We start from the raw sequence: 24,013 nt of genomic DNA, 5'->3' as shown, positions 1-24,013 counted from the left end.
AAGGTTATGTCTACCTCACTTAATGGGCTGTCGCTTATGTCAGGACGTGCTGTGAAGGTCTGATTCAGGTAGGTCATGCAATCATGTTTGTCCTCACTCTCACTAAACTCTGCTTTACCATATTCAGCAACATTTCCATCACCCTCCACCCTTTGTGCCTTGGAGGGCACATGAGGAAGAAATGTGGCTGGGTTTAATGTGTTGCATCTTTTGATGGTAATATTTACTGGGGCCATCAGCGCCAGTTCCCACTTAGTGAACCGTGCTGAGGACACATGACGTGTTTGGGCAGAATTTAGGAGAGCAGAGACAGCATGGGGAGCATGAACAGTTAAATCGTGTCCCAGCACTACGTCCTCACTCTTACTTACTAGTTGTGCTATTGCAGCCACACTTCGTAAGCAAGTTGGGAGTGAGCGTGCTACTGTGTCCAGCTGGCCACTGTAGTACGCTATTGGTCGGTTGGCATCACCATGTTTTTGTACAAGCACTCCTGCCGCACACCCACCTGATTCAGTTCCGTACAGTTCAAAGGGTTTCCCATAATCTGGCATTCCTAGTGCTGGGGCCTTGGTTAGGCTCACCTTTAGTTCCTCGAAAGCCAGCTCAGATTCCTCAGTATGAGAGACCCGATCAGGCTTAGTTGAGGAAACCATCTCTTGCAGTGGTAATGCCAGAATAGAGAATCCTGGGATCCAATTGCGACAGTATCCACACATGCCTAGGAACGTACGGATCTGATGTTGGGTCTGTGGCAGTACCATGTTCTGAATCGCTTGGATTCTGTCGTCGGTGAGGTGTCTCAGCCCTTGGGTAAGACAGTGGCCCAGATATTTAACCCTGGTCTGGCATAATTGCAGCTTATCCTTTGATACTTTATGTCCTGTCTCTGAGAGATGCATCAGTAGCTGTCTAGTGTCATCCACTGATGACTCCAGTGATTCAGAACACAACAATAAGTCATCCACATAATGTATCAGTATCGAACCCCTCATGGGTTGAAAGGATTGCAAACAATCATGCAAGGCCTGGGAGAAGATGCTGGGGCTGTCTATGAACCCCTGGGGGAGTCTTGTCCAGGTATACTGTACTCCTCTGTAAGTAAAAGCGAACAGATACTGGCTGTCAGGATGCAAAGGGACGGAGAAGAACGCTGAACACAAATCAATGACTGTGAAATGAGTACAGTGGGGTGGGATTTGCATGAGGATGACAGCTGGGTTTGGCACTACGGGGAATTGGCTCTCGACTACCTTGTTTACCCCTCTCAAATCCTGCACTAGTCTGTAGCCCCTCCCCCCGCTCTTTTTCACCGGAAAAATGGGACTATTGGCCGTGCTGGAAGTTCTAACTAGGATTTCCTGCTGGAGCAATCGTTGGATCACTGGAAATATTCCTAGCTCAACTTCAGGTTTTAAAGGGTATTGCGGTATTTTTGGGGCTATCCTGCCTTCTTTTAAGCGGATTTCTACTGGAGCTACATTTGCCATCAGCCCAGCATCCTGTCCATCTTTAGTCCAAAGGGAACTCGGTATTTGTGCTGTAATTTCAGCTACCCTAGATGAATTTGATTCTACAACAGTGGAACACAACATTAGCCTCTGAGGACTATCCAGCATATCTTGCACTTCTTGTGTAAGATTTCTAGGAGTGTCCAGAAATACCCCATCGGGGGTGCAATAGATGACACATCCCATTTTGCATAGTAAATCTCTACCCAGGAGGTTAGTCGGGGCCGCTGCAGCCAACAGAAAAGAGTGTTTGGTATGCAGAGGCCCGATTGTAACCTCCGCTGGTTTCGTCAGTGGGTAATGTTGTATTTTTCCTGTTACCCCAATTGCCGCTACTGATTGGTTAGTGAAACCCAAGTGAAGAGGAGTGTTGAGAACAGATCTGGCCGCCCCTGTATCAACCAAAAAGGTTTGTCTTACTCCAGCTATATCAACCTTCACCTGAGGTTCCTCTCCAAGGTGTTGTGTTAGTCTAACTGGCTGTAGGATACAGGTATGACCTGTTTCCTATGGTCTGACCTGGGTTGCCCTTAGCACAGTGTCAGCCATCAGATGGGGAGGAGGCATGTTGCGTGACCTGTCTGTCTCCTCCCATTGTCTAGGGGCTGGGTATCTCCGTGTCTCACCTTTGTGAGATTCCCATTCTCGCTTATGTGTCTGATAACTCCTGTGGTTTCCGAACCTACACTGAGCTGCAATGTGTCCCTCCTTATTGCAGTTGTAACAGATAATTGGCTTTCTACCTGTTTCCCTGGTGTTTCGTTGTTGGTATGCAGCTTTGTTTGGGGCATTAGTAAGGGCTTGGATGCTAACCATCATCAGTTTGTCAGTTCCCTGTGCTTCTTAATGTTGCGGTCGTGGTCCACAGCAGATTCCCGTAGGGCATCCACTGTCATTCCACGCCAATTTGGGAAAGAGGTTTGGACTCTGGCTCTCAGGTTTTCCCTAAGCCCTTCCACCAGCACAGAGACAATCATCTCCCTCAGGTGGGGGTCGTCCTTAGGCTCGGAGACACCAGTGTACTTTGATACCTCCAGTAAGGCTTTTGCAAAATAATCAGCAGCAGTTTCGCCATCTTTCTGTTTGATGGTGAAAATCTTGCTATATTCTACTGCCGCAGGAAAATATACTCCCAACTGTAAGTTAATCAGGCGTATATTCTCCTGGTTGATCTCATCATTTATCTCCTTGTCCACTTTCAATCCACTATCCTGAATGAATTTCGGGATGTCAATGTGAGTGGGGAGACAGGCCCTCAACATGATTCTCCAATCCTTGTTGGTGGGCTCATCAGAGTTTCCTAGATCCCTTACAAATTTCCGGCACACTGCCAGATCTTTCCTAGGATCAGGGAAATCTGTAATGATGGACCGCAGCTCTAACCGTGTCCATGGGTTTAGCATGGTCATCTTTCTGGTAGGTATCACACCCTCTCTGTCTGCCTTACCATAGGGAACCTCCAGTGTGCGTACAGGGTATGTTTGTACCACATTCGCATTACTGGGACCTGCTTGGGAGTCATTTGTGTCTGTGCTCTGTGGTGCATCATTACCTGAGTCCAATACTATGCTGTTGGCATCAGCCGTCTCCTCCTCCTGTGCTGGGGCCTCAACAGCGGGTTGAGCTTTTCCCTCAATCATATTAATTGCATGAGAGACGGCCAGTGCCAACAGCTGCTCGTTTTCCTCTCGGGTTTCCTTGTAAGGGGATAAAACAGGGTACAAGTTAGTAACAGGTACATTATTACTTAGGTCTTTCTTATGAGACATTAACCCCTTCGGCACATATGGGGGTGGGGGAGCTGATTCTAGTGTGGCAGCGGTTGCATTTGCATTTTTATTGTGGCTGATTGCATCAGGTATTGCCAGACCTCTGGCTCCCCATTGTTCCTGTCCTTCCTTCTGCCACAATTTAAGAATATTTATATGCTTCACTCTCTCCTTACGACTGGAGAGTAGGCATATTTCATCTTTTACTGCCGATAAGATTTCTGGATCGAAGCTACCAACACTGGGAAATTCTAACTTGCTGCCTTGTGTCATTTTTCTCCATTTATTTTGGTAAACAACTGCGAGTTCACCGTGCTTCCTGCACATAATAAAAGCAGCCGATCCTCTTGGCCGGCTTGCTTCCTCCCTATCTTGCACGTTATCACAGCGTGACCCGTTATTACCCATAGTTACAGGAATAAACGTTCACAGCTTAATAGATATCGGTGGGTTATTACTTATCTGAGAGCTCCCCAAACACTCACTTCTACAGCTTCCTAGAACATTCCACAGTCAAGCAGGTGCGAAGGATACGAGGTATTATACTCAATCACCAAGCTCTCAACTAGCAGCGAACTTCTAGCCAACTTGCTTGATGCGGCACAATTTTTCCAGGGTATAACAAACTTGTTTTCCTATACCCCCAAAAATCGGATTTCTAAAGTAGCTAATCGGAAACAAGTGCGTTCCGATATATCTTCTTGTACCCTCCTAGCGGAATCAATTCCACTGAAGGGGCAGTTCCTATGTGTACGTCGGCACGTACACCCTGTCCTAACTGGACCTGTCCTACACTGGACTACACTGCGCTTGGGTCGTGTCCGTCTCACACCCGTCCGCCTCAGTTATTTTTCACACTGGGCGCTAGTTACACCTTGGTCTTATGCTTATTTTTGAAATATTTCTGTACAGAAAATTTTTCCCAGGCCGGTAGCTTTTCACTAGATTCTTATGCAGGTATAAATCCCTTATAATAAGCTATAGGAATCTATTAAAATAATGTTTGAGTTGCTTGCTTATGAAAAAATGAACAAAAAGAAAAAAACTTATTTTCTTTTATTAATCACCGCTTCATTCGCAGTATATTACTATACTGTTTAAATAAAGCTAGTGGTTAATTACTGTTCACCTCTTAATTCCTATGTGTGCTGCGTGTGCAGTACCAATGAACAGCCACGTGTGTACGTGCGTTGTTCACAGGCCGCCGATGAATCGGCCACCCACGTGTTCTATGGTGTATTTTCAAGGTTGCGCTCGGGTTTCGCTATACGCGGTAATTGCGCCTAAATGTGGAATAAATCCCTTAACTCTGTCCGAGAGTTACGTATCAAGATGCGAAATAAATCCCGCACTTAATCCGTAAACCACGTACAAAGATGCGAAACTTTCCCGATGTGGGCACGTGCGCGCGCACCTTGCGTAATACACAATAGACGCTTTACGTTACTGCAAAAGGCCCAGGACTTGTCGCCACGTGGCGGAGTCCCTGTTTTTGCGGTAGCTAACAATAAACAATTATAGTTTTGCACAGAGGGGATCCTCTATGTACTATAATAAACACAGATTCCACGTGTGCGAACCTTATCGCACGTGGTACATATACTATAATAAACAAACAGCCCAAGACACTATACCCCGTTAAACTACTTGTGGCAGGCAGAAGTACAGTTTACTAAACACTTAGGTATGATATGCTTTAAAACACGTGGCCTTCACTTATTGTACTCCGGGTTCAGCGCTAGCACTTCCCGAACCCCGCACCGCCGTGGACTCGGCCTATCCAGCAATGGAAACAAATAAATACTTAAATACTTCCACCCTTTTGCTGGTATAGGTCGATCCGCACGCCTGGTTTTGAGTTCTGGATTGTGGAGCGGACGGACGAGCCCTCAATTGTTAAAGGTGATTAAACTATGACCAGAGATACAATATGTGAAAAGCGCAGGTTACGTAATGTGTCCGCAACTGGCTTACCCTTTATACCTAACTACGTGCGAACAAAACGTAGCGCAGCGTAGCGTACCTATTAATTGTATGTTATTCAGTTAAGAACCAATACCTTGATAAGAGATCTCTTCGCAGGACTTTGTCTCTAATTCTGCGAATATACTTTAAAGGACAGAGTCCGCAATGTACCTTATCGCTATTATGCGAATAACCAGACACGACCACTGAATAGAAGTAAGGAGGTTAGAACTCCATAAAAAGGTTGTATTAAAGTCCCTAATGGACAAAAGGGGGTTACAGAAATAAGAAATAAACAGGTATAACAAGTGATACAATATACTAACAATGAATGCTAACAAACTCTGCTAAGGGGAAAGAATACAATAATACAAGACACAATCAGCCAACGATACTACAAAGATAAATACCGTGAAATGCAACCGTTACCCGTCTCACTCTAGTATGCGAAGCGCAGTCCGGTCAGAGCTCACTATCGTTCAGGAATGAGCGATAGTCCGGTAAGAAGGTCCAGGGAAGGTAATTGTGCCGAAGTGACCGAGCCTGCTCCGGGTCGCCTATCTTATAGGGTCAGAAGGGGGAGGTCAAAGGCCATTCTCATTGGTCAGAGATCATATGTCCGGTCCACTGTGATTGGAGGTTAGACGCTGTACCTGGTCTGACCAGGTGCAGGGGAGTGAACTTTAAGAGTCCTTTGTTTGGTGGTTTCGGCGTCAGCAAGGATAAGAACCGGTTTTATCTGGTTTCCTTTGTTAACTACTTACAACAGAAACTGTCTCTGGGATATGGAATATGTCCATAACTATCGGACAGTGTACATTGCGAAATATTCGCAATGACCGGAATACTTCGCAGAATGAGCTGAACGGAACGGTACTAAACACGATATAGACAGGTGTGTGCAGGGCTAACTAAGCTATGTGTGGCGTTCTAAACCTTTTAACTATATTTCATTTCGTGTAAGTGTGTTATTATGAATTTATGTGTGATAGTATGTCTACTCTTCTGGTCCACATTGTTACACATACTCGGGTATGGTAACTTTATTTGCGCAACTCTGCGAACCAAAATGGCGGCCATACTATCACAAAATGGCGTGTGTGCACCTAGACTTCAACAAGGAGTTCACGGTCCCAGTCACCTCTCCTGATCCCCATATCAATTTTCACCATCCCAAAGGCTTTGAGACCATGGGGATTGCTGCCATGATGTCTCAGAAAATGCCTTGCGACTGGTGTCAAAGCTTTGAAAAGAGAGCTATCTCTAAGGGCATTCCTGATATTGAGATGGTGCTCTGAGAGTCTCTTTTTCAGTGGTCGGCGGGTTTTGCCAATGTAGTGCTTTCCGCAGGGGCATTCCAAGTTATAGATAACCCCTGCGGTGTCACATGTGATGTATTGCCCTATTTTCCAAACCTTCCCATATCTGTCTGTATAGGAGTGACATGTGGTCATCATGGGACATGTTTTACAGGTACCACATTTGAAAGAGCCCTTTTTGAAGATCAATTTGCGGGTCTCTTTTTCAAGATGGCTGTGGACCAAGACGTCCCTCAAGTTGTCGCTCCGTCTCCAACTGATATCGACCCTATCTCCCAAAACTCTTTCCAGATCTTTATCAGTTTTGAGGATATGGAGATGTTTATTGAGGACACTCTGAACTTCTCGCCATTCCCGGCAGAAGGTCCCAATGAACCTGATCTTTTCTGGTTGGTCATTCTTTTTATTGCCCGGGACTAGGAGCTGTTCTCTTTTGTACCTGCAGACTTCTTTTCTGGCCTTGCGTATGGCCCTGTTACTGTAACCCCTGTGGGTGAGTCTGCTTCCTAGCTGGTCAGCCCTTGTCTCATATGTGGTGGATTCCGAGCAGTTGCGCTTGGTTCGCAAGAATTCCCCTTTGGGGAGCCCCTTGATGACGGGAGGGAAGTGCGCACTATTGCTGTGTAAGAGGGAATTGGTGGCCGTGCTCTTCCGAAAGATATCGGTAGTCAGGGATCCATCCCTTTCAATAGTCCCGTGCTGTTCCCCCACTGCTTGTCAGCTCATCCCTCGGCTCATCTCCCGGCAGTAGTGGGAATCTTGGCTCAGAAGTGGCAGTTCTGACCAGGTCCCACCAGCCGGGTAAACGCTCAGCCCCATATATGTTACAGCAAAGGTGACCTAATACTTGTTATTTGCATTTATACCATTAGGGTGTACTTTGGTATATATTCCCCCCTAGCAGGATCAGGGAGGGCTAGTTACACCACGTCCCCAGTTACCCTGCTCCGGGGAAATGAGCAGCACCACTACCTCATGAGAGCTGAGCCTACATGATACCATGAGCCAGCAGTGAACAAGCCTATTGAACACACAACAGTGGCTGACAGACATCTGAAACCATTGTGTTCGGCACACACATTTTTGTGAAGTGTCCCATTGTGTCTGCCAGCAGTGCCATAGGAGCACGTGTATATATATTTACAAGGGGCCATTTGGGGAATTGGGTCCACACTGTATAAGGATAAAAATTTATCCTTTTTTATCACACCGTCCGTGTCTTATGTTTGTTATCTGTTTGTCAATATTTCGCACCCCTATTTTTTATGAATATGAAATAAAAGTTACTTTTTAAAGAATTTCTGTATCTTCAGGTGCACCACATAGAGACATTTCTTTTCTTTCTTTGAATAAATAAATATGTACCCTGTCTTGCGGTTTGTTATATATGGGTACATATTTGGGGGGAGATTCTCTAAGCGAAAAATGCGGTAAAAACCCCGTTATCGGGGTTTTTACCGCATTTTGTGATGCTATAAGCATCCCCCACCGGGGGGCATCGCCAGAAGAATCTGGCGATTCCCCATAGAAGCCAATGGGCTTCTACCGCAACCCTCCGCCGCCCTGCGCCGCCCCCCCGCCGCCCCCTCTCCCCTCACCTGTGTCCGGGCAGCACAGAGCTGTGCTGCCCGAGTCTGTGACCTCCTCCCTGCACTGATCCTCTTCCGGGTGCAGGGAGGAGGAGAGCCCGGCGCAGCATGCGCACAGCGTCAACGAGCGGCGGAAAATGGGGGCGTGGTCGGAGGATGAGTCATCTGTGAGGCCACGCCCTTTTTCAGAGGCCACACCCCTTTTCCCGGAGCGTGCGTGGCTTCGCCGCGCGAGAGTCCCAACCTCCCAACTGCAGAAGTTGGGAGGTATGGGTAATCTCCTGGTCTTGACTTTTGAATGAAGACGGTCAAATTACAAATCATCCTGTACTATAATATGAATCATTGTCTACTAATTCTTTCATTTATACAAAAAGTAACATTAATAGTCACGTTTTATGTGTCCACAAATAGACTTCAGTTCTAAAAAATGCATTTGTTTTCAGTTAAATGGATTATTGATGGGTCAGCGCATACCTCCCAACATGACCCTCTCCAGGAGGGACACAATGCTCTGTTCCTGGACTTCAACCATAATGTATGATTGGCATCACCTGTTTCACACAGGTTAATTGATAAGAAAGGTGCTTCAACACAGGTAATGGCAATCATTAATTAAGAGAAAAGTGCAGGAACAGAGCATTGTGTCCCTCCAGGAAAGGGTAATGTTGGGAGGTATGCAGCTGACGATGGTCACGTGACAGGGACAGGAATGCAGGGCCCCTCTCCTCTAGCCCCATCCGCTGTATATTCTCCCATCCTCCTCTTGTCAAGAGGTCACAACAGGCAGCTTTGCAGTCTTCAGTATGGCTCTGGTGACAGACAAACAGATCCAGAAGGTGAGAGATAAGATTGTATATCTTAAACATAATTGGCTACCTGACTCTCCATCTGGGAGAAAATGCTCTGTTCCTGGTAGCACCTGTGGTGAAACACCTTTCTTATCAATCACCTAGCTCCCCACAGGTGATGGCAATCATACATTACCAGGGAAGCCCAGGAATTTAGCATTTTCTCCCGCATGGAGAGGGTCAGGTAGGCAAGCATGTATATCTACCTGTACAACTGCTTTCACCTATGCTGCACATGTTTGTTACATAAGGACTAAAGGGGTGTACACACAGAGAACTTTTAACAGGAGATTTTGACTAGATAGTCAAAATCTCCTAGAAGCTTAGCCAAAATCTCTGTATTTTTCACAACACGTTGCTCCCCCTGTATAATAATAATATCTTTATTTGTCATAAAATGCCCACATACAATCAACATTAAACAAAAATCAAGCGTAAGCAGTACAGAATAGGGATGCCAATCCCGGGGCATTTTTTCAATCCCCGGAATCGGGATTGAAAAATGCTCAATCCCGGGATTGGCATGCCTAAGAGAAAATGGCCCCTGTGTCCCCCACACTAACTGACTTTTGGGGATGGGGGCAGGTGGTAGCGATGCGGAGACAGGCGGCGCGTATTATGCGGGTGGACTGGTGGCAAGCAGGTGTCGGAGCCACACACTTACTTTTGGTTTCGGCGAGGAGGCAGGCGGCTGGGGGAGGTCCGGCGGCGAGTGGGTTCTGATGGTGGGGGTGTAGTGCTACGGCCTGCGCAGCGTGACCTGTAACCTAATCACGCTGCGCAGGCCACACGCTGGGTCAGGGACAGCCGGGCAGCGTCTGAGCGAGTGCTCAGTCGCTTCACGGCATTAGACTGAATGCACAGTTTAATCCCAAAATCCCGGACATTTTGGGGCCAAATCCCGGGATCCCGCCGATCCCGTTCCCGGGATTGACCACCCTAGTACAGAATAAAGACAATAAAAGAAAAGTAGCATTGGAGTACAAAATTGTGCGTATTCAGAATTGACACTAAGAAGTACGGATTGCCATTGGTAAAAAACTCGGTACTTGTTTCCTAGCACGGCACCCACGATATTAAGTTATATGGCATCGCATCTCATTGCATGCCATATTCCCGCATGCGATGCGATTTTAAATAGTATAGGCCCCTATACGATTTTTAATTGTATAAGCACCCTAATGAGAAGGTCGGAGGACGCGTACTGCCGCCCCTCGCTGGCTCGCTGCGCTCGCCACGCTTCAGGTTGGCGTTGATAGTGGGGGTGGCGTAGGGGTGCTTTTAACATTGTAAGCACCCATTAGGGTGCTTATACAATTTTAAATCGTATACCATTGTATATGGCATACAATGCGATGGTATACAATTTAAAATTGTATAACATCGGCTGCCATCGCATAACATCGCATCGTATGCCTTATGGCAGGCATGTCCAATGTTGGCCCTCCAGATGTTTTGAAACTACACATCCCAGCATGCTTTGCCACAGTTTTGCTATTAGAGAATGCTAAAACTATTGCAAAGCATGCTGGGATGTTTAGTTTCAAAACATCTGGAGGGCCAACGTTGGACATGCCTGCCTTATGGTATGCGATGCGATGGGCGCTAGGAAACAAGTACCAAAAACTCTCTCTATCATTTAGTTTTACACAAAACTTAACAATATCGCTTGTTTAGAGGAAGTAAAGATAACAAATCGCCACTCAGATGAGAAGGGTCACTCAAGATGCTTTTTGTCTTTGAGAGAAGCCGCTTTTCAAATAGGTGTTGTATGCTTGGTAAGGCGACCCCGGTTATTTTTCTTGCTACTGATACTACCCTCTGAAGGGATTTGCGATCAGCAGCAGAGCAGGAGCTAAACCACACCACAACACCGTAGGTAAGAACACTCTCGATGACACTTGTGTAGAAATTCATCAAGGTTCTCCTACACATACCAGCCAAGCGTAGTTTCCTTAGAAAAAAACATACGCTGGTGAGCCTTTTTTATAACACTGTTTATGTGGGTACTCCATAGAAAGTCTTAAGACATGATTACACCCAGGAATTTAAAAGAATCAATCATCTCTACTTGTTGACCATTTAAAACCAGTGGGCAATATGAATTTTTGTGCGATTTCCTACAATCCACAATCATTTCTTTGGACTTATTCACATTTAAGACCAAACAACTGTTCCTACTCCAGGACTCCAGCCTGGATACTTCCAGCCTATAATTTAACTCATTATCGTTGACAATAAGACCAGGGTTACCGACCCTCCCGTAATTTCCGGGAGTCTCCCGAAAATCGGGTCCCCCTCCCGGTCCCCCGGAAGGGTGGGCAACCCTCCCGGATTCAGGGGGGACCCCCGCTGTCCCCCGGATCGCGGCATTAAAATGCCGCAATCCTCGTGTCTCTGCCCCCTCCACGGAGATCCCTGAATTCGATGGTTTATCACCATGGGGGCGGGGCTTAGTGATGTAATGATTAAGCCCCGCCCACTGAGCGGCTGCTGAAACTCTCCTCTCCGGGCTTCTCCCGGAGAGGAGAACAATAAAGTCTGCAACCCTGAATAAGACCCAGTATAGCAATGTCTTCTGCAAATTTAACAATTTGAACAGATTTAGAGCTTAGAGTTATAATAATAACAGAACCCCACAAGCTGCTCCCCCTGTATAATCATAATAATAACAGGACCCCACAGGCTGCTCTCCCTGTCATACTTGCCTACTTTTTAAAACTAGTTTCAGGGAGATTATAGTTGGTAATAGAATTTTGCACAGCGCCCCATTGAGGGGGAGTGTCATGCTCCACCCACAGTGCATGTCTAGTTCCATATATGGAGAGATTGTGAAAAGAGATTGTGAACGTGGCACCTAGCAGCGTGGGTGTATACTGCTATATCTGAGAGGAATCTTGAAATGACTTATATCCAAATGTAGATGAGCCCCAAATCTTGTTGGCATTTGTGTATGTCACCGTCTGTCTGACAGCATCTGTATGTGCCGATGACTGTGCGTGTGTCAGCGTATGTGTGTCAGCACCACAAATGTTGACATCTGTGTCAACATTTGTGTCAGTGTGTCAGCATCTTTTTGCTTGTGTCAACATCTTTGTGTTGGCATTTGTGTATGTCAACATATGTGTGTGTGTTTTAGCACCCTTTTGTGTCACCCTTTTGTGTCACTTTGTCAGTGTGTCAGCCTCCTAGACACAGTACCCTCCCCCCCAACCCAGAGTCATACATTATGCACGCCAATTTTTTTCTATCGTGGAGGGCAGTGTTTTTTTTTATTTTTTCCTGTTTTGATTTCATGTAGGGGGCACTGTGTTTTTATTGTTCTTTGTAGGGGTCACCCATGACTGACCCCGCCCCATTAGGGCTGCATCCATAACTTTCCCAGGCTGGTTTTATTTCCCAATCCGCCCCTGAGGGCTACTATACTTGGTAATGTGCTGGGAAATGGTGCTGATGAGTTTGAAAAAACTCAGGAGCCCGAGGTGTGCTCCCTACCACCAGTGCTGTGACTAAACACGTGCAAAGGAGGCCGTGTGATCGAAGTAGGTCCATCTCCCGAAGGAGACAGGGCCCCGTTTTTTCCCCTAACCCCTCTCAACCATAAGGCTGAAGAGGGGAAAATAGGGAACGGTGGGTCCTCTTCGCCGAAGCTTAGAAAGACCCTCATTCCTCAACCCCCAGAAGGGTTAGGACGGTGGGTCCTCCGCACCCGAAGGTTTGGAGAGACCCTCAGTAGACTTTCCTCCGCCTTGCGGCTCGGGGTCGTCCTCGGGGGGTCCGCAGCTCTCCCCAAAAGGTGAGAGCTTCGGCACATTGGGGAAATGGAAGGCCTGAAAGGGTCAACCCCACAACCCAAAAAACGTGACACACTACAGAAAACGTGTAAAAGTGCACGAACGTGAAGAGAGGGAAAATAAATAAATAATAAAGAGGACCCCAGCCAGAAGGCCGGGGTGGGGGTGTGAAAAATTGTCCTACCCCACCCAAAAGGACGAGGTAAGGACGTGCAGCCTAACCTAAGGGGAAGTGCGCAGTGCTAGTGCTTACTTGTGCAAGGTGATTTTCGGGATCACCCGTGCAGGTTCAGCACCCCAGAGTTTCCCCGGGGGCACAGTGCAGCCTCAGGCCCTAGGCAGCCGACCGATCAGCGTCCGACCAAGTGTTTCTCTGCTCCCATCGTAGGGCACTTTCCAGCCCCTGGCATGGGAATGGGTACTCCACTGGGCTTTTCGACTGACTCCCTTAGGGGCTTAGACCCCCTCGGAAGAGCAATCTACTCAGTCTCAGTGTTTCTCCGATCCCAAGGTTAAGGTACTAAGCTGGGCCTTTCGCGGTCTCCCCATCAGAGGCTACGAACCTCTGGAACAGGAGCCATCTACTCAGTCCCAGCCTTTCTCCGCTCCTTGGGAATGGATACTAGACTGAGCCTTTCGCTGTCTCATCCTTCGGGGGCTACGAACCCCGTCAAGAGAGTCGGACTACTAGGCCCAGTGTTTCTTCCCCCCTCTTACCAGTGGATTTACGGAATATGCCCCCTGTATAACAGTACCATACCTCCCAACTTCTTGGCTGCTGGAATAGGGACACTCGCGCGGCCGGAAAGGGGGTGGGGCCTATGCAAATGAGGGTGGGGCTTATGCAAATTAGCCGTGACCCCATTTTCGGCCGTGAATAGACGCTGTGCGCATGCGCACAGCGTCTATTCAATGAGCTTGGGGGCTCCCAACTGCCACCCCCGCAGCGGGACAATGCCGGCCGCGGGTGGGACAGCGGGACAGGACCCAAAAATCGGGACTGTCCCGCTGAAATCGTGACACTTGGGAGGTATGCAGTACCCCACAGGCTGCACCCCCTGTATAACAGGACCCCACAGGCTGCTCCCCCCTGTATAATAACAGGACACAACAGGCTGCTCCCCCTGTATTATAATAATAACTGGACCCCTCAGGCTGCTCCCCCTGTATAACAGGAATGCACAGGCTGCACCCCCTGTAAAACAGGACCCCACAGGCTGCTCCCCCCTGTATAATTAATGGGACCCCACAGGCTGCTCCGCCTGTTTAATCACAGGACATAACAGGCTCCAGGCTCCCCCTGTACAGTTTGTCTTACCTGTTCCCGACTCCGGACACTGAGTAGGGCTGCAGCACTAGCAGGAAGTGCTGGAACGCACATCTACATCCGGGATGCAGTTACAATCCCGGCGGTCGGGATCCCGGCGTTCAGAATCCCGATGGCGGAATCCCGACCGCCGAAATGCCGACACATTCTCCCTCCGTGGGTGTCCAAGACACCCCTGGAGGGAGAATAAATTAGTGTGCCGAGCGTAGCGAGACACTGGGCCCGCTGCGTGGCGAGCGCAGCGAGCCCGCAAGGGGGGGGGGGCGATCCACGTCCCCCCCTTGTCGGGATTCCGGCGTCGGGATTCTGAACGCCGGGATCCCGACCGCCGGGATTCAATACTGAATCCCTACATCCGGCCCACAACCCTACTCTCTCTGTAGCGGCCTCCTGCACTAGAAATTTCCTCAGTGCAGGAGGCTGGCGGCGATGTTTCTACAGACCAGTCGGAGACTGGTGGCTGCTGCACAGCACAGGACAAATTCGGCCCGCCTGGCCATCGGCCCTTCTGGCATTTGCGAGAAGTGCCAGATGTCCAATCCGGCCCTGGCTATAATAGTCCTAGTGTCCCCATTTAGGCAGATTCATGGAAAAGGACAATAAATAACTGAGCAGTGAGACCAGTTTCCCGGGGACACAGAGACACACACCGATATAAAATATCCAAGAGATTAGATATTTCCTGAGGTCCCAACCCCGCCATGAAAATTTTAGAACTGTTCCATGGAGGCACCAAAACAGAAGCCGGCCATGTACACATTGAAAGGATTTCTGGGTCAGGAGTATACCCATCCTGTAATCTGGATCGTTCTGAAAGTGGTTCTTTTGTAGGAGATCTGGAAATAGTATCCAAAGCACTTAGGGGTGCAGGCTTCATAACAACAAGCATAGGTGATATCACAACAGGAGCAGGCCATGTACATATGCACTGAAAGGATGTCAGGCTCAGAAATACAGTATAATCATCCTGTAAACTGGATAATTCCATAGATGACTTTATTGCAGGAGACCCAGAAACCTCATCCAAGGCACCTGGGAAAATGGGCAGCAGAGTATCAAACTTCATATGAATTCTCAGATTGGAGGCAGTAATAGCCTGGATGATCTTCTGTAAGGAGTAAGCCGTCTGTAGTGTGTTCAGCCCGGCAATGCAGAATTAGCAGCACCATAGGAAGGATATCAACACAAACTGGTGATTGCAGATATTTCACCAGAAATTAGTAGTAGGAGATGAGATAGCAGGCAGCCAGTATTCGCAGGGGGAGCGGAATCCTTGCCTGTCTCCGCTTCAGGGAGATGGGCAGGGTTAGGGGGGTACAGGAGAGCGGCGGAGAGCTCCGTCGGAATGGGGCGCTCCGACGGGAGCTGCTCCATCTGTAGCTGGAGTAACCGGCGTTGCCCGGGATTTTAAGAAAGTTTGTTTACAAAAATCTATTGACACACAGTATAAATATCATTAGTTCGTTAATTTATGTTGGTGCACAGCACAATATGCATATCCTGATATACTCTGTGCTGCTGGGGTACCCTGCTACTGCCGCTAAACAACTCTCAGGGGGTTATTGTGGTCTGTTCACACGGACATTACATTCGCACAGGAACCCTGCTACTGCCACTATAACTCTCAGTTATGCACCTAGCGATGTGGGCAGGGGGGTGTGGAGCTGCACTATTGGGAATACCTAACATATCATGGGTGTCATCATGAAAACTCTGGGCGTTTCCACGTAAATGCGCCATTGACACGGGTGCGGGGGGATGGGGATATCAGCTGCCCGCCCTCTTCCCGTACAGGGAGCTTGCAGATCTAAGACACCAAAAGGTGTCTTAGATCTGCGTGCGCTTGCAAAATCATTTGATGGTCGGCGACCATGGAATGATTTCGTCGCCGCACACGCACAGCTGCAAATAGATGTTTATGGGATATTCGGCGTGTGAGTGGATGTGGGGTTTGTGCGGGCGGTGCACATTTTGCTGCTTTGCGTGAGAACCAGAATCACTCCCATACTTTGTGCTGCTGCCCCACTGCTAGGGGTGTGTTAACCCCACAGTATTTGTTCACAGATTGTAATTGATATGTGTACCAAGTTTGGTGTAAACTGCTCCAGTCATTTCAGCGTTACGCTGTCTGCTGAAATACACTGTGCTGCTGCCTCAGCCCTAGGGGTGTCTTACCCCCACAGTGTTTGTTCCCAGATAGGAAGTTATATGTGTACCAAGTTTGGTGTAAATTGCTGCAGCCATTCTGGAGTTATGCTGGAACATACATATGTAAAAATTGTGATTTTTTTTTTTTTTATTCAGAAAAATGTAACAATAATTTTGATTTGGTTTAGTTGCCTCGACCGTGTTTTAACACACTCGTATGTAAAATTTCACAATATTCCCTTTTAAACTGTGGATTTGTATAGAAAGACAGAAAGACGGACAAATTTTCGCTTTTATATTTAACATACTAGGGGGGAGATTCTTTAAACTAAAAAGACAGTAAAAACCCTGTTATCAGGTTTATTTACCACATTATGGGATGCTCTAAACATCCCCCGCCGGGTTACCGCGATGGGAGGCATCGCCAGCACCAGGACCTGTGAGCTCCTCCCCCTGCGCTGTGAACCTCTTCCGGGTGCAGGGAGGAGTAGGAGAGCCAGCCCCCGCCGCAGCAGCAGCAGCACCAGCGCCGTGTAAGGGAAGGAGGGAGAAGCCGCCAGGACCCGCTGACTCACCGCAAAGGACAGCTCTTAATGCAAGAGCCATAATTATCCCATATGTTAGAGCATATGCGATAATTATGTAGGCGATGGGCGGCGAAGGGCGGCAGAGCTGGGCTGTGGATGTTAGAACATCCCGCCCTAGATGAAGCTGAAAATAGTCAGTACAGTCTGACAGCACATTTACACTAACTTAAAAATACCAAAGTGAATATTGCGTTGGTCCATGGTGGCTGTGCCACTACCAATTCTTAAAGAACCGGAAACCCCATCGCCAAGGGGCCACGCCCGATAGCCATGCAATAACAGCCACGGGTGGGGGGGGGGGGGGGGAGGGGAGAAGTTGGATGGGATGGGTCTCTTTGTCTCAGGTTCCCAAGCCTGTATGTGGGTCTCTTTGTCTCAGGTTCCCAAGCCTGTATGTAGGTCTCTTTGTCTCAGGTTCCCAAGCCTGTATGTGGGTCTCTTTGTCTCAGGTTCCCAAGCCTGTATGTGGGTCTCTTTGTCTCAGGTTCCCAAGCCTGTATGTGGGTCTCTTTGTCTCAGGTTCCCAAGCCTGTATGTGGGTCTCTTTGTCTTAGGTTCCCAAGCCCGTATGTGGGTCTCTTTGTCTTCGGTTCCCAAGCCTGTATGTGGGTCTCATTGTCTCAGGTTCCCAAGCCTGTATGTGGGTCTCTTTGTCTAAGGTTCCCAAGCCCGTATGTGGGTCTCTTTGTCTCAGGTTCCCAAGCCTGTATGTGGGTCTCTTTTTGGTTCCCAAGCCAGAGCTGTTGCTTTAATTCATGGCAACAGAAATGATTTTATCCTGCTGTCCATCTTCAGCTAAGAGATCCTCAAAGAGCTGGATGAAGTATTCAGGATCAGTAATGAAGCGGAGCATCTTTGCACTCATTAGCATGGTAATGGACAGGCAACGGCTCCAAAAGGCTTGACTCGAGCTGCAGACTAGGAAGTATCTCATTGGGTAAGCGAGCTCATCACCCATGTATGAATAGGCTATGTACAGACATGTTGACAGCCATACTATTTGTTCCTGTGCAGTGTCTAGCTCAGATGACATCACTTCGCGGCAAAGCATGTAGAGAAAAATGACATTGGCCGGATTGAGGAAGCCGTCGTTCTGGCAGACTCCAGTGAGGGAATTGTCTATAATGGTCAGCCAATTAGTATAATGTATTGGTAATACCGGCTCCTTACACCTGCGACAGAGGAACTCTGCAAGGCAGGCCAGCAGCTCACTGGTGGATGCCTGCACCATCTTGGTGGGTTTTGGTGGCGAGATGTCTTGCTTTTCTTCAGCAGGCTCATAGACAGGCTTATTGGCATAGGTATCTTGTGAGACCTGTGTGTGAGTTGTTAAGTCAGCACATGGGATGGAATCCTTCAGGCTCTCACTGACGAGGTGGGTAACATTGACCTGGCCATTTTTGCGCTGTCTTGTGGTCATAAATCTTCTTAAGCGCCAGATGAGTGAGTGTCTCTCGGCAGACCTTCCAGTCTTATTGTCCTGTACAGCCGGGCACTGGGCACCACTTGATGTTTCTTCACCTGGACGGTTTGCCTTGCGGCAGCACGGGAAAGTCAAGCAATTCCACATTCTTATCCAATAATAACAGTCTGTTTCCAGCACGTTATGGAAGATGCTTCTTGGGTCAGTCCTAGTCAGCAAATGAGTCCAGTAGAATGTAGAGTTTTCTCTGCTTACACTAAGCATTGTGACATCACATGCTGACTGTGATGCTTTATTTATGCTAATGAGCTGCTGACAACATCTAGGCATTTCAAATGGTGAAATGTAGAGTTTATTATTTAAAGCTCTATAAGGGAGGAAATGTGTTTTAAAACAACTGATCGAAAAGAAGACGAGATATGTTGAATAATTTGAAAGATAATTAGTTGAAAATAAAACATTAAAAAAATATTGTTTTTTTCCTTCAGCAGTGGACCCTATCCCGCTCCTCATAGTCTTTCTGTGATTTAAGAAGAATTTTTCTTTTTTTTAATTTAGTGATTTTTATTGAATTTTGCAAAACAAGTAGTAAGTTCCGACGAGGGCATTATAAGCACACAACAAGTGAAATCAGACAAAAATGAAAACATTCATATGGTAGCGAACATATATAGGATAGGTGACAGTGGGGTATATGTATTAAGCCTGGTGAAGAGATAAAGTGGAGATAAAGAGGAAGGAGATAACGCACCAGCCAATCAGCTCTCAACTGTCTTTTTTCAAACACAGCTGATTGGCCGGTGCGTTATCTCCTTCCTCTTTATCTCCACTTTATCTCTTCACCAGGCTTAATACATCTGCCCCAGTATATCCACTGTCCTTGTCCATGTAAACGGAATACAGTTACCCAGAGGCGCCACCCGGGCATACTGTGGCAGGATAAAAAGGAGCACAATTTTACAATAATATCACTTAGAAGTATACTACATCCCCAATGGGAAGATATAAATATTCAATTGTCCCCTGCCAAGAGCTCCATACTAACCCTAAATATGCTACCTATACTACCCCCCACCCTGTATGACCTAACCCCAACCTAGTTATACCTGGATCCCGAACAACTCACTACTCCCTATAACCTTACCCCTAAAAATCCTACACTAACAACAACCACAGAGGACACAAAGTTAGTGGCCTTCAGCTGACGAAAGCAGCTACTCTAGCCAAAAAAACTAACCCCCCCCCCCCCCTAACTACCTGCCATTTATCCCACTAACTATCCCATCCCGCCCATACTATCCCATCAAATGAAGAAAAAAAAGGACGACAGGTAAAATATGTACCCATATATACATATAACAAACTACATATAGAGGAGTATATTAGTATGAGACATAATAAAAGGGAGAAAATTTGCGAGGGCCTCTCAGACTACAATGCGGTAACAAACACTAGTCCGGCCAATGTTCAGGACCACAAACAGATTGCATCATAATAACAAGGGCAAGTCCAGGTTCTGGAGGATAGTCAGAAGGATAACCAGGAAGGATAAAACATGATCTCCACCATTGTACAGCTGTAGGCAGGAAAACTGGATGATTTCCAAAGTAAACCACATCATCTTCCAGCTGTATAGATTCAGGATAACAACCATTTCCAGAAACGGGCAGGTCCTTCCAAGAGGTCTCGGCCGGCAGGAGGACTATCACAGGTGCTACAGGAGTCTCAGGTGGGTGGCACTGGTGCAGAGTCTTGTTGTCACTGGCAACACACTCCCCAGATGTAGACAAGGTAGGGGAAACATCCGCCTGCAGTGCAGTCAGCTTATTAATAAGCCTGTCAGAAGAGGCGTAGATGGCCATCAGGATTTGTTGGACAGATATGTCCATATATGTCCATTGTTAACAAGATGACAGTCCCTTCTAGGTTGTAGATTATAGGAAAGCAGGTGAAATGCCAAAGAGTGTTCATAAAAGATGGCGGCAGCTAGCACACCGCCAATCTTATGCAGGATATTGGCAGCAGCAGCACAACCAGCCACGGGCACGCTATAGAACAATCAGGGAGGCTGCAACTGTGCACTGCAACATACCAGGGCGTATAGAGAGGCCTGCAGAGCCAGGTGGAGCCGACCGATAGCTGAGATCAGTGGAGGATTGCGGGGGACAGCAGCCACCGCTCCTAGGCAAAGAGTCCCACTCACCACCGGGGCCGAGAAGGGAGCACCGCAGGAGGATGATGGCAGCGACAACGGCGCCTCTGGTGCCTATACCGCTGATGCGGCAGCAGGGCAGGAGCAGGCCGGAGTCACACAGCAGGGAGAGGTGAATGCAAGATGGTGCCCGTGACCGGAGGAAAGGGAGCTCGTAACCCAGCAGGCCTGAATAGCCGCAGAAGCCCCACAGGCTGTCCGCGGGAGCTGCGGCCGGTGCAGGAAATACAGGAGAAACTCCGGAGTGGGGCAAGATGAGGATGGTGCACCAAAGGACCCTGGGAGAGGATAGTAGAACAGGATTTTAGCGGAGCTCTCACTCCCAGCGTCCGCTCACTTGCCAGGGCAAGCCACACCCCCCATGAAGATTTTTTTTATTTATTTTTAACCCTTTTAAGTGCCAAGTGAATTTGTCAAAATAGGTTTTAAAATTGTATTTTTAAAAAGTTTGGTTCGACAAATTTAAATAATTTAAAGATGTTAAATACATTCTGGTGTGTTGCTGAACAGGGTCACTTTGTGGCATAAAAGTCTCTACTGATTGAATAGCTGTGTACACACTGAGCGAAATATCAAATGGCTGATATATCGCAAACCCATTAGCGAGTGTGTGCCACCGATATGTCTGGGAATTATGTAATTTATCAGCATATTGCATCAGCCCTGCAGCATTGAAAATGGATGCTACAGATAGAACAACACATCTGGCTGTGTGTATGGACTTCTGGGACCTGCAGTGACTGATAACCCATATAGGCGGGTGAATGTAAATGCATGCCCAGTTGCAGGGCTGCCATCAAGGGGGTACTGTGGGCACATCCCGGGGCGCTTCTAAAGCGCAGGCTTTTCCTTCACCTCTAGACGCTGGTGGCCATTTAAAATGCAGCACCGTCTGGTGAGCCAATCAGAGCTCATGTACCAGCAGACACTCTTTTAAATGGTCGACAGTGTCCGGAGGTGGAGGAGAACACTGGGCTCCTATAGAAGTACTTCAGGAGCAATGAGATTCAGCAGGAGCAGTGCAGTGGAAGGATGGGAGCCTGCGCTTTGCTCTCCCCCCACCCCACCCAGTGACCAGCAGAGCTGGGTGGTGAGTGAGCACCAAATGGCCATTATGTGTCATGGGGCGGTGGGGACAGAAAATCAGTCCCGGGCCCTACAATTCTAGTGGCAGCCCTGCCCTGTTGTGAACTGTGTATGCACTTGCTGAGCGGCCGACACTTGCCAGGACTCTTCTTGCTTTTAATGCACTTTTTAGAAGGTTTGATGCATTTGTTTAGGTTACTTATTGGCCCCGTACACTTCATAGCAGCAATCTAAGGGGAAAATGTATGAAGCAGTAAAAAGATTGGTGAGGTTGCCTGTAGCAACCAATCAACTGCCATCTATAATGTTATAGAATGCACTTGATAAAAGTTACTTGAAGCTGTTCTGTTGCCATGGGCAATTTCTTAACTGGCTCACTTCTCCACTCTTCTCAACAGTGATTCCATATTTGGGATTCGGGTATCGGCATTGACAGCGGTTTGGGGATTTTGGCGCTGGCCTTCTGACCAGTGTCAGGATTCCGGCATCGGCATTTTAACTACCAGCATCGGGAGCGCTGGTCTCAATAAAACTCTCCTCCAGTCTCCAGTTTCAAGCGTCCCCTGAAAACTCTCCTCTTCAGGCGGCGTATCATATTCCAGAACCAGCCCCAAAATCTTTATGAACATCGATGTTCAGACATATCGGGTGTTCAACCAACCGCTCACTCCTTTCCCTCTGCACTATATATATGGGGAGAGGGATAAAGTGGAGAGAGATAAAGTACCAACCAATTGGCTCCTGGCATTTTTCAAAGATATTCTGTAACAGGGCAGTTATGAGCTGATTAGCTGGTACTTTATTTCTTTCCACTTTACCGCTCTCCAAAGCTTAGTACATCTGCCCCAAAATTCCTGCTGTTCCATCACAGCAAAGTCAGGCCTGGAGATTCTATTAATATAAGTGAATGCGGTACTCTTTACCTAGAACGGCGCCCACGATGCTCATCGCGGTTGTCGGGCCGAAAATCGCGGTCATCACGGTGATTGAGGCATCGCGGGTTTTATTTGCGGTACAAGATGACCGCGATGCCTCAACTTTTTCATCAGCACCATGCAAAATCGCGGTGATTGAGGCATCGCGGGTGCTATTTGCGGTACAAGATGACCGCGATGCCCGCGATGACCGCGATTTCCCGCTCACACTCACATCTGTAATAGGTTGGAATGACCCTAATTCTGCATAGTAACATCTGTAATAGGTGGAATGACCCTTAGTCTGCCTAGTAACATCTGCACTGGGTCACGTCTGCATAGGAACTGATGTTTACAGGACAATAACACAAAAGGGTACATCCCCCTGTCTGAGACCGACCCCCTGTGATAGTTTAAAAGAGCTTCATTTTGTGGGTAGTTTTGTTGGTGAGAGGAGCTGTGGTTTGAGAGAGAGATTTCTGCGTTTTGATTGATTTGGAGCTGATTATTACTGATTACTGAGTCCCTGGTGCTGATTCCTGTGACCCAGCTGTTGATTCTGCTGCTGACTCATCGTTATTCCAGAGACCCTGCTGCTGTTTCTGCTGGTGATTGAGGCCCTGCTGCTAATTCTGCCTGCTGCTGATTCTGCTGCTGTTCCTGTCATGGCCATGGCATCTGGATCTGGAGTGACCATGTACTCCTTGCCTCAGACGGAGGCGGAGGCTATCCGATTCCTCCAGGAGCATAAGCTGTTGCCCAAGGAAGCTACTTGCGGCAATGGCCATGCCATGAAGCTCAGTGAGAAGGAGGGGATGTGGCGCTGCCACGTGAGAGCCTGCCGGCAGAAGATTAGTCTCCGCGCGGGGCTCTTCATTCCTGGCTGCCGGATGTCTTATGTCAACATCATCCGCTTCATTTTTAACTGGGCCGAGGAGTTGACGACCGGCGAATTCTGTGAGCGGCACCTTGGCATCTCCCTCAAGACAACGGTACTGTATAACAAGTACATAAGGGAGGCGTGCCTCATGGACCTGATGGCTCAGCCCCAGCCAGAAATCGCGGTCATCGCGGGTACATCGCGGCCACATTATTGGGCACCCGCGATGCGACCGACATCGCGACCGACACGATGATTGATCGCGTCGGTCGCATCGCGGGTGCCCAAGAATGTGGCCGCGATGTACCCGCGATGGGCGCCGTTCTAGGTAAAGAGTACCGTGAATGCTATCAGGCTTGACAGCAAGATAAATATTTTTTTTTTTTCAAGATTTCCAGTGAATTATTACTTTTGATGAGATTAGACCAGGATAGATACTGAACACGTTAATTAGTAACGTAGAAGCTGGAATGTATTATATGCTGTGCTTTGCAGATATCATTTGCCAGGCTAGTGGGACTTTGAAACATTCAGAGTTCCAGTATAATGTCCCTTGATCAGATCCCAGTGACCTAAGGCAGGTTTGGAAGCCTTTTGCTATTCATGGGCAGGATACAATCTACTTAAAGTCCATGTAC

General features: G+C 47.8%; 2 protein-coding genes across 4 annotated transcripts in view; one reads left to right on the top strand and one right to left on the bottom strand.

Moving 5' to 3' along the window:
* PHYHD1 (phytanoyl-CoA dioxygenase domain containing 1) overlaps positions 1 to 24,013 on the top strand; it is a 58,486-nt gene that overhangs the window by 14,454 nt on the left and 20,019 nt on the right. Inside the window, exon 1 of one of the 3 annotated variants that reach the window (XM_083158747.1) lies at positions 8,859 to 8,992. The exons of the other annotated variants lie outside the window; for them this stretch is intronic. Within the exon in view, the coding sequence (XP_083014873.1) occupies positions 8,960 to 8,992 (33 nt within the window). The 5' untranslated portion in view covers positions 8,859 to 8,959. Of the gene's footprint in view, positions 1 to 8,858; positions 8,993 to 24,013 lie in introns of those variants that run through there. 3 annotated transcript variants of the gene reach the window in all.
* Positions 17,595 to 18,430, bottom strand: LOC146036446 (cyclin-dependent kinase 5 activator 1-like). Its single transcript, XM_083160444.1, has one exon. The coding sequence runs from the start codon at positions 18,428 to 18,430 to the stop codon at positions 17,609 to 17,611; it is 822 nt and encodes a 273-aa protein (XP_083016570.1). The 3' UTR covers positions 17,595 to 17,608.

Source organism: Crinia signifera, chromosome 9, assembly GCF_055691185.1.
Source record: "Crinia signifera chromosome 9, ASM5569118v1, whole genome shotgun sequence".
Classification (NCBI taxonomy): domain Eukaryota; kingdom Metazoa; phylum Chordata; class Amphibia; order Anura; family Myobatrachidae; genus Crinia; species Crinia signifera.
This window is presented reverse-complemented; position numbering and strand designations above follow the sequence as displayed.

Excerpts from the sequence above, each read along its gene's own strand:
- LOC146036446 (XM_083160444.1), bottom strand. The coding sequence starts at position 18,430 with ATGTGGAATTGCTTGACTTTCCCGTGCTGCCGCAAGGCAAACCGTCCA.